General features: G+C 39.3%; 1 protein-coding gene across 1 annotated transcript; it reads left to right on the top strand.

The window, feature by feature from the left end:
• Positions 1 to 524: 524 nt before the first annotated feature.
• Positions 525 to 10,588, top strand: LOC137291786 (E3 ubiquitin-protein ligase RNF170-like). Its single transcript, XM_067823312.1, has 5 exons — positions 525 to 1,032; positions 3,849 to 4,048; positions 5,906 to 5,979; positions 6,624 to 6,743; positions 7,023 to 10,588. Exons 1-5 carry the CDS (start codon positions 917 to 919, stop codon positions 7,326 to 7,328), a joined length of 816 nt encoding a protein of 271 aa, XP_067679413.1. The 5' UTR covers positions 525 to 916; the 3' UTR covers positions 7,329 to 10,588.
• Positions 10,589 to 11,374: the final 786 nt, after the last annotated feature.

Raw genomic sequence — 11,374 nt, 5'->3', positions numbered from 1 at the left:
TTATGTTTGTGTCTTTCCTGTCTGTATATTATATTTCACATCGGTTTACATAAGTCAAACTGATTTCCACTATTAGTCGAGTCACAATTTAAATTAAATACATTCACTCAACTGTGCACTTCCCAAATTGTCGACACTGTTTTCACTAGCAAACTTTCCTTGGTCCGACACTCACTAGCTTTCTTGCATAGTATAGTTATAACTCTCTGTTTCAATCAACATTCTGTTAGTCCTAATTATCCGAATTGCTCTCTGAGTCTGCTTAGGTGCCCAATTAACACATCTTTACGCTCCGGGGATTAAGGAGTGCTGCTCTTGTCTAGCCGGATCAGTTCAAGGCTATAAAGCGCCACAGAACAGCATAAGCTCGTCCTCAAGTGTATTAAAATGTGTGTCATGTGTGTATATCGATTTCTGAACGTGTTTGGATTTAAAGTAAATTCACGTCCCTTCGTGCGTAGTCTATAAAATAGTTGTAAAGAAAGTACGACATATTTTCAGCCCTTGACGTTTGTAAACTGGTTGTGATATTGGTACGCGACATAATACTACCACTCATATTTGCTTAGGCAGACAGGTGCCCAGTCTGTGACGTCTACACCTGATGTTTGTTTACATTAATTCACGTAAATGTGATGTGTTTAGACATGTACTGCAAGAAAGTAGTATTATCTACTTGACAAACACACATAGCGACATTTCAAATCATTTCCGCGTGAACAATCTCTACTCTAGAGAGATGATGGCAACTCAAATCACGTGACATATGCTTCCGTGTCTATATTTAGCTGTCTCTCAAGAAGGACACGTTGGGAATGTGAAACTAGACATGTCGGATCCAAATGGATACATGTTTTATTCACATTTTGAGGATTTTAGTACATGTCTGTGATTTGACAACAATATATATCTAGAAATGTCGTCCCACCTTAGAAAGGCGAATATTGTAGAAGGAATAGGAAATGAAGTGCTCTATGGTCTTGGAGCATTCCTCGGAATACTGGTACCATTGGTAGCATTTGTGTTGAAAAGGTAAAGGCATAAACACTTACCTGTTGGCTTGAGTGACATGGCATTTATGTATATTACTTGTGTGTATTGAAGATTCAGTATAACTCTATAGATTTTTTGACTGACGTCAAAGGTCAAAAGAAACTACAAAATATTCAGTAATGTCAGTGTGTTTTGGTTATTGACCATTAATCACAACGGCCATTGATAACATGTAGCTTCTTCAGATTTGTGAGACTTCTGCATTCGATGAACTGTGTTGAAATTACTTCATTTTGCATCAATATTTTCATACATAATTACATCAAGATTTCAATAATAATTATTCATTATTGTTCTTATATTTTATTCATGACTATTGTTCCAATACATAGTGTACTACAGGTTTGCTTTGATTTGCATTTTGGCCGATTTGAACTTTCAATATATACTGAATATATATTTCATGTATATTCTGCTATTGCATCAGGACTATTATAATATGACATGAATAATATGAGATTCAGTTGCCATGTCCGCGGTTAGGGAAAACTTGCAGTTGAGTTACATGTGGAAACCGCAGTCGCTGAATGGGTCAGACTACTGACTTTGTGTGCTGGTAATTAGGTGCCTGACTCTGCAGATGTTGGCTCAAATCCCAGATGGGACTTGACCCAACAAAACACTAGAGTCTGTACTTTACTGAAAAGTGTAAGCACAAAGATATAACATATGAGGTTTAATGTATTCTGATATATTAGTAAGACCTAAGTCCATTTAATTCAGGCCCCCCTAAGTAATTGAAGGAATTACAGCAAATTTGAAGGAATTGCATCTCAAATGTAAACAAACACAGCCCACTCGCGAAACAATTGCAGCGATATCGGTAGTTTAGCGGTAATAACAGAAACACATCGGCCCTATCGGAAGCAATGTCGGTAATACTGGAAACACGCTCGGCCATCTTCGGAGATGTTTCGGTCGTGAGCGGAAACTCACGCAGCAAAACATGGCGTCGTTGGAAGAAGCACCCGTCTCGGTGAGATTTGTTTTTAGTACCTACTATTACATTTTCATACTTATCCATCTTTGACCACCCACGTTGAATGCGTTTAGGTATGAGGTGTTATCGGGGCAATAGCTTATGTTTTTAGGAAAAGATTGTCACTGCAGAAGAGTGTCACAAGTCATGCCCCTGGAGATTGTTTACACCTGAACATCGAAGTCGTGCCGATGATTACGAACATCATGAACGTGCGCCATGAAGAAGTTTATGAGCCATAATTTTTCTTGCTACGAAGTGCAATTGACAAATTTAAACACATTTTACAAAAAAAATGATGTTATATCTGGCTCACGTTCGTAATCATCGGCACGACTTCGATGTTCAGATGTAAACAAACTACAGGGGCATGACTTGTGACACTCTCCTAGAGTGACTATCTTTTCCTAAAAACATGAGTTTTTGCCCCGATAACACCGCATACCTAAACGCATTCAACACGGGTTGTCAAAGATGGATAAGCATAAAAATGTAATTGTAGAAACTAAAACCAAATCTCACCGAGACGGGTGCTTCTTCCAACGACGCCATGTTTTGCTGCATGGGTTTCCGCTCGCGACCGAAAAATCTCCGAAGATGGCCGAGCGTGTTTCCAGTATTACCGACATTGCTTCCGATAGGGCCGATGTATTTCTGTTATTACCGCTAAATTTCCGATATCGCTGCAACTGTTTCGCGAGTGGGCTGCGTTTGTTTACATTTGAGATGCAATTCCTTCAAATTTGCTGTAATTCCTTCAATTACTTAGGGGGGCCTGTAATTATGCTTGTCAAAAATGTTTTGCTTGTTTTCTACTTTGTCTATATTTGAAGTCTCCTTTGGGATACTGGGTTACGATAGGCCCCTGAGAACTTGTACTAATCACAAGAGGCAACTAAATGGATCTGACTGTCAAGGTTGATGTCTGCATGTCAGCATACCTTAGTGCTGTGTATGAGAGCTTGTATCAGTCACTGTATCATATGGTCCAGATTTTTACATGTTTCTGTTAGACACAGCAGGAATATTGCAGCGTGTGGTGTTAAACAGCAAATACACACTGTGTTCATTTCAAGGTTGAAAGTGTCATTGATTGACAGGTTTACATGTATTTCTATCTGTCATCAGAGTTGTTGGACTTGTACACCTTGTTCGGCTTCACCTGATCGAGTGAATGCTAAAGCATTTAATGACTGTGTCACAACTGGTTTGGGTGTATTATTGTGAAGTAGTGCACCTTTGTCAGTTGATAGTCAGCATGTCCAAACAGCCAAAACAAGGTCACCATTTAGCATTCCCTGTTCCCCTATTTAAAGAAGTTAATTCGACCTGCTGTTTGTGCCAGTTGACCTACCAGGTCATGCATATGTAGAGTAGCTCAGGTCAAGCTAACAAGCTGTGGCTGAGTTATTTCAGACTTAATCACACAGTTATCCCATCAGTGTTTACACTTGCATAGTTTATTGTTTGTGTGAGTGAGTTAATGAGTGAGTGCATGTGTGTGTGCTTGTGTACATGTGCAAGAGATGGTGAGGCATTGATAGCGCTACTATCTGAGTCAGACACATTATTGAAGACCAGTGATCCCCTAAATGACTAATAATAGACAGGATACAAGAACTATTATCAACTGATCTGTAGCATGTCCGAGGATTTAGCTACCTTTGTCCAACAGAAGCTCAATCCACTCCATCCCCAGATAGGTGATCTGAGTCTCGTCAACAACATGTATGTGCAATAGCAATAGGATGATTTTGTCAGATGTCTATGGAATCGAACTGCTTTGCCTTTTCAGAGTTTGTCCATCAAATTTCAGGCAGCAGAATTATGATCAGACCATTCACCCAGAGAGTGCAGCTAATGTGGAATCAACCCGAACTCGGCTTCGTAATGAGGCTGGCACTGCAGACCGTCCATCGAGGGCCAGACGGGACAATAACGGACAACTCACATGTCCCATCTGTTTGGCAGATGCTGCCTTTGCAATTGAAACAAATTGTGGCCATGTTTTTTGTGGTATGTTACAAGTGAAGTTTAACACTGAATTTTAGAAAATTCATATGCAGTTACTAGTAAAGACATTTTTGTGAGATACCGGGGCAGGGGCGAGCTTGATTCAGTCATTAACATGTACAGCTTACCTGTGTTAATATTCATTGGTATTATATTCACAACCTTTCTGAAAATTCTGGTCTGATGCACTAATCTAATCCTTTCAGCAAACAATACGTTGGTACTAGGAAGGAAGACTAGTGGCTTGATGACCACATTCTGATACTGTTATCTTGATATATCATTCTTTAGAGACTTTGTGTGAGTTTACTGCTTGACAAGTATTAGATGAGCCTGCACAGTGAATGTGTTTGTGACAAGCAGGCGGGGAAAGTAGTCTGTACGAATACACTTGATTGTTACAGTTAGATTGGCAATCAAGCACGTGCAATACATGCTGACTGTGGCGTGAAATCAATACCACTACTGTTTAACATGTGTCTTGTAGAGTGATTTAGTTCAGCCAAACACCATCACGACATGATTCACACGAGGAAATTGAACTTTTCAATATTTAGACAACAACCTGTTTCCCTCTTGTTTCACATGGAATGTTCTGGAGGGCGTTACCATATATGCAAATTGGGGTCATTCGTCAGGTCAGGGTTCATCTAATGCTTGTTCAGCAGTAGTTTTACACTGATTGTAGCAGTATCCATTAGTATTATGATAGAAGACACCAGAAATGGGCTTCAGACATTGTAGCCAAGTGGGGAATTAAACCCAGGTCTTCAGCATGACAAGTGAGCACTTTAACCACTAAGCTACCCCACCATGTCTTTAAGAGTCTTCGAATTAGGAGATCAGCATCATGTGTTGGCCAATTTCTGGGTTTTATTGAGTATTTGAAGCTCAGGAATATTTCGTTTAAAACCTTGGCTTCAGATACTCAATAAGTCTCAGATATTGGCTATAACATGATGTTTGTCGACATTGTAAACACAAAAGTAAACCAAAAGGCCCACATGGGTTTTACTGTCTGTACTCATTTACATTAAGTACGGGTTCATCAGTGAAGTGTCATCAATCGGCCATTTCAGGCGGTTCCCATGGGAGCATCTGAAACTGCTCATTTGTGATGTCATCCCGACTTTACATGTCAATATGATTTGAATGACATCACCACTGATGACAACACAACAATACAATTGTGTGCTATATTGTACTTGTCAGTGGGCAGTGAATAGTCTTGCAATTCCAGGGAATCGAATACCATTCGATCATGATTTTCAACCAGTCAGATTAAAGAAAATGGTAACTTTTGGTTTGCAGTGCAAGTGAACATTCACATTGACAATCACACACGATGTCACTATTCAGCATGTACAGCTGATTTGGGCTATGTTTACAAATATTCTGCTCTGTGTCAGGATTTGGCAATGATAAGTATCTAGTTGTATTGATTTGTTGATTAGGACTATATCAGACATAAAAAACTTACATTCATGAATCAGCATTTTAATCTCTTTTCCTTTTATTTGAAGAATATTGAATTACACCCATAAATCAATATTTTGTCCTTGTTCTTTTGACAATGAATATTTCTCATGTATGTAAAATAACCATCATCATCATTATTATAATAAGGCTGTATAGTGAGTGAGTTTAGTTTTATGCCACTTTTAGCAATATTCCAGCAATGTCGTGGCAGACACCAGAAATGGACTTCAAACATAGTACCCATGTGGGGTATCAAACCTGGGTCTTCGGCTCGACGAGTGAACATTTTAACCACTAGGCTACCCCACCGTCCTCGTAAGGTTGTAGAGTGGATGACAAATTGTACTGTTTGTTATGTTCCATGTGTTCTGCCTGTTGCAGGCCACTGTGTCATCACATACTGGCAACATGGTCAGTGGCTTGGGGCTGTCCGCTGCCCAGTCTGCAGACAACAAGTAAGTTTACTGTTGATCAAACCCATGAAGGTCCAGTGGTAGAACAGGCCTTCAGCAACCTATCCTTGCCATAACAGGTGACTATGCTTGTCGTAGGAGGTGACTAATGGGATCAGGTGGTCAGGTTCCCAGACTTGGTTGACACGTCATCGGTTTCCAGTTGCGCAGATCAATGCTCAATCTGTTGATCACTGGATCGTCTGGTCCAGACTCCATTATTTATTGACTGCCGCCATATAGCTAGAATACTGCTGAGTGTGGTGTAAAACTAAACTCTCTTGTCTCTGCTTGCTTCTAGGGACATTAATTGTCATTGATTAAACCTCACTTGCAAGTTCCATTAGCCGGTAATGTAAATGACTCTCAACAGGGCTAAGGATTGGCATTTACATTGTTTGTATATTATACTGGACATCATGATAATGAGAAAATTGGAGACTGCTTTCTTTGTCTAAAGTGGAGGATGAGTGTAAATTTTAATTATGATAGCTTGATTTTGCCAAAAATCTATGTTATAGTACAACTTGTGACAAACTTACCATGGCCTCTCTTAGTAGTTTGACTGGAAATGTCCAACCTGTGTCCTGCTGTTTCATCAAGTCTCCTTCTGGGTTGTTTTTTCTAGATTATATTTTGTCTTGCAGATTACACTACTCCTGCGTAACTTCACTGAGGTAGAAAACAACGAGGACAGTAGAGAACGGAGAGTTATTTTAGACCAGATTAGCAACTACAACCGCAGATTCTCTGGAGAACCCAGGCCAGTATGTTCCAATAACACACATAGCACTTAAGTCTGTATTAATGTATGCAATATATTTCTTTGATATAGTAATCAGGATGTTCATTCATATGTTTTCTGTTTCAAAAGCTGAAATCTAACCCATACTCACTCATCTTTAAACATGCTCATAGAATTTCAACTAGCAATGTTGTAAAGAAAACATTTAGGCCATTTATGCTTGTTTTGCGTTGAAATTTTGGAGAAAAGTTAAAATTAGCATACTGACTTCTATCACATGTATACTGACTTCTATTTTCAGATCAGCGACTATATCCGAGACCTGCCTGTTTTACTGCGACATGCATATACAGAGTTCTTCTCAGTAGGGGGTCTGATCTGGATGTTCCGACTCCGCGTGATAGTGTGTTTCTTTGCAGCCTTGTTATATTTCATTTCTCCATTAGACATCATTCCGGAAGCCGTGTTTGGGCTGCTGGGATTCTTGGACGACCTGTTCATCATTCTTCTCCTGGCAATATATATTACTATAATATACAGACAAGTCGTCCAGGCGAGGGCGCAGAGGGCTGCCCCAACGGCACCTCCTCCAGAAGGGCAGAGTTGAAGTGAAGCTTTATGAATGATTTGGAAAGTGAATACTGCTTTTGAATACTGATTTTCCCTCTGTGCCATCTTGTTGATAAAGACAGCTTACGCCATGTGTTTTTTTTTGACAACATCGCTAGGTTTGAGCATTTTTCGGTCCCTGAAATTATCAGGAGAAAATATGAACTTTCTTTATGAATATTTATTGTGTTTGAGCTTTAAAACTCTGAAGATGCAGATGCACATCCAGTCAAGGTTTGTTGTACGAAGTGCATATGGCTAAAGACAGTTGATGTGGAAAGTGTCAAGACGGTTCAAGGAATGACAACCTTGGACAGCACTCACTCACTCACTCACTCACCACTGCACAGATTATGATTGACTAATTCAAGGATTGTTCTGTCACAATGGCTCCTGTGTTTCAATATATATAGTTCCTATTACCTGTTATATTAACAAGTCCACACCAGTTTTAAATCAAAGGCTCAGATTTTTAAAACTGTTTTTCCAAGATTTGCAATCAGCATTGCAACAAACTTTACCTGTCTTAATTCTGTCCACCCATTCCTGATGAAGCAGGATTTCATAAGTGCTACAGAGTTACACCCCTTGGCAACTCACTCGGTGAGGACCTGCTAATTATAGTTTGTATCACACACCCATTACAGTGAGATTAGAAGTGGTCGTCAGTAATCCATGCTTGTCATGGTAGGCGACTAACCAAATTGGGGGGTTGGCTTGATGACTTGGTTGATGCATGTCATCACATCAGAGTTGCACAGATGATGCTCATGATGTCAATCACAGCATTGTCTGGTCCAAACCACCTGCATATAGCTGGAAAATTGCTGAGCATGGTGTTAAAGAGTGATCAAACAGGTGGTCCTTGCCTACGTCATTGCCTGTTGGTTGATCATGTCAAGATTCACTATATGACCTCTGGAGATATGGGTTAGAACTGATCTTCAGTATCCCATGCTTGTCATAAGAGGCGACTAACATCATCGTGTGGTCATGCTGGCTGATTCGGCTAACATGTCAGTTGCGTAGATCAATGCTCATGCTGCTGATCACTGGATTGTATGTTCCACACACAATTATTTACAGACTGTTTCCATATAGCTGGGATACTGCTCAGTAGAGCTTAACTCACTGACTTAAATATGAATGTTGTGGCTATTAAAGTGTTGCCTACATCATTTAGCCTCATTTACTTAGCCTTTACACATATATTGCAAATATTGTTTTTGTAACATTTATGCCTAACAATGGATATTTCAGTTTCAATTTGAACAGGTATGAATGATGAGTTACTTGAGAAGCACAGTATTGAGTTTCCATTCTTTTAATCAAAATTTGCCTATTTCTACTGACATTGTGCTTGCATTAATTTATAAAGATTTGTTGTGTTACATACACTTCACATAAACATTAATTCTTTATTGTAATGTTAAATATTAACTCACTCACTCACTCACTCTTTATTGTGATATTTTATTTCCTGAGATATCTGCATAAGTAAACAATTGGCAGCTGATGTGTTTATCTGGTCAGAGCCATCTTTCAGGTAAGCTGTTAATTATATTACAGAAATGTATGCTTATTGTAGAAGCATTTTTGGGGTAACCCACCTGTGTATTGCCATTCTTGAGAATCTTTGTATGATATGTATGCCACAAATTCGAAATGTGTAAGAAAGATAATTGTATGTCTGTATATGTTAGAATGCTGTACAGAGTTGATGCCCATATGTATTTAAGGATCCTGTTATTTTACAGCGCCATTCCTGCTTATGTGTTTTACCAGATGCATCAGTATCTTAAGACCTTCTAACTGCTTTAAATATGCAGACCCATGAAGATCCAGGTTAGAAATGATCTTCAGTATCCCATGCTCGTTGTACCAGGTGACTGACACGATCTATCAGTCAGTCTTAAATGTGGTCCTCCTACCAATGTTGATACAATTGAGTCATGGTTCAGAACAGCATTAAACCCATCTCATTCACTCACTCACCCATGTGACAGTTCCAGTATGGTAGGTGACACACAAGAAGACACACAGATGCAGATATCAGAGGTGAAGGCTTCCAGTTGTCTGTTTTGCAAAATTTAGTTTAGTATTTCTCTATAGCTGCCTCAAATATTTTCAGGGGATCAAATATTTTCCAATCAAATGATACATTATGTTGTATGAAGTAAGCACCTGTTTAGTCAACTGCGCAGAGTTTATGACTTGTAGATTTCCTATCATTGTATAACCTTTCACCTCTTTTTCCATGCCTGAGGCTTTGTTATGTAGAGCTGTCTCACATAGACCATTTGAGGCGTTCAAATTACTCCATACACACATCTTGTACCAGACACAGAAGGCGCCACTATTACCTGTGAAGAGTTATGTCCCTTTGGCATGCCAGAGTCCTATGATTGTGGGTTTGAATGATTTGCCCAGATGTCTGCCCCATTTGGTTTCTCTAAAATAATACACTTCAAAGAAACCATCTCTTTTGTCCAACATGGGGACTGTATGATATGTTATGGCTGAAATAATGTTCATTGTAGCCTTAAACCAAACCCCGGCATAGATGGTCCACTGTTCTGAAGCTGCAGGTTGTTATAGCTACATCCCTTGGATAGAAGACTTATTATGGGCCCAGATCCTGGTTTGTTAATATGGTAGGTTCCTGGGTTTGTCAGACACATCACCATAATACTCACATGGATGAACAACTTCTTTACTGAAATGAGAGCAATGTTTCGGTTTAGATTCAAACACCCTTATCAAGCAAGTGATGAACAGCATATGGTTAGAGGAAATGTTTGTTTAGTACAGTAGGGTTATAGAAAGCCAGACCCTAGATCAACACATGGGCTTTGATAACAGCATAACAAATGAAGTCTGCAAAATACACAAGGAGATACTAAAGATTGTGGTATACATGAACATACAGACGACAAAGCATGATAATACCTAATCACAGTACAAACCAGAATTCAGAGGCATCCCACTTGTTAAACTTAACTCACTCAGTCCCCCTCTTCTCTGGCTCTTCTGCCTGGTTCCCTTATCTCGACTGCCGAACCGTAGGGAAGCCGTTCCCGGGAACCAAGCTACCAGAACTTGTCGACCCGCCTCCCCTTTCCCCTCTCTTGTATCAACAAGATTCTCTTGTTCTCATCTCGGCTCAATTCTTGTTGTCTTTCTGCCGCAACAGGTGCTTTGGAATATTTTGTCATTTAAAAAGAATTCTGAGTGCCATTAAACTTGTATATTTATTATCACGAGCGTTAGTGTTTTATACTGGTTGTCATGGCAGTACGACTTGTCTGTTTCCAAACAGAGACAGTATCTGAACAAACTATAAGAGGAACATTTCATATCCTGAGCTCACAATAAACAATGCAATGGCGTTTTTAAGGAACAGGTGATGTCTCTTCTCTTTGGTAAACTTACCCAGCTGCAATCAAAATTATGGTGTGGAAGGCATAATTTGTTCTTTGAAACATGCAGCCAGATTAAATATTTCTCGACTTCCTTGAGTGACTTGGAGGAAACGTTCAGTACTGGCATCGTTGTAGATGACAACTTTTAAGTTTTACTCTCATTCATCAGGGAGCCTATATAGAGAGGTTTTTTTTCAGTTTCCGGGAATCTAATACCATTTGATCATGTTTCTTCAACCAGATTACAGAACACAGTAACTTTTGGTTTACAATGGTATATAATCAATGATTACAGACTTATGAAACATCATGATGAAGTCACAAAGTAACATGTACAAATATCTAGTTATTTCGGATCACAGTTGTAACAAGGTAGAGTCAGTCGTCTAGTGTACCTGCTGGGTACTCTGGAAGAAACATCATTTGTATATTATTTTGTCTTCGCACGTGGAATAATGTATATTCAACAATCGAATCTAGCGAGGAATGTCAGAATTGCCACGGTCACTCATACTTTTACAAGTTAATCAATTTTTTAGCCAATGAATGGATTATCTGATTGCCACAACTTCGATTTAAGTTGTGTTTGAGATGTGTGAAGACTATATCTGGTGTCGGACGC

This window comes from Haliotis asinina, chromosome 7 (genome assembly GCF_037392515.1).
Source record: "Haliotis asinina isolate JCU_RB_2024 chromosome 7, JCU_Hal_asi_v2, whole genome shotgun sequence".
Taxonomy (NCBI): Eukaryota; Metazoa; Mollusca; class Gastropoda; order Lepetellida; family Haliotidae; genus Haliotis; species Haliotis asinina.
Note: the sequence above shows the minus strand (reverse complement) of the source record. Positions and strands in the feature narration are given on the sequence as shown.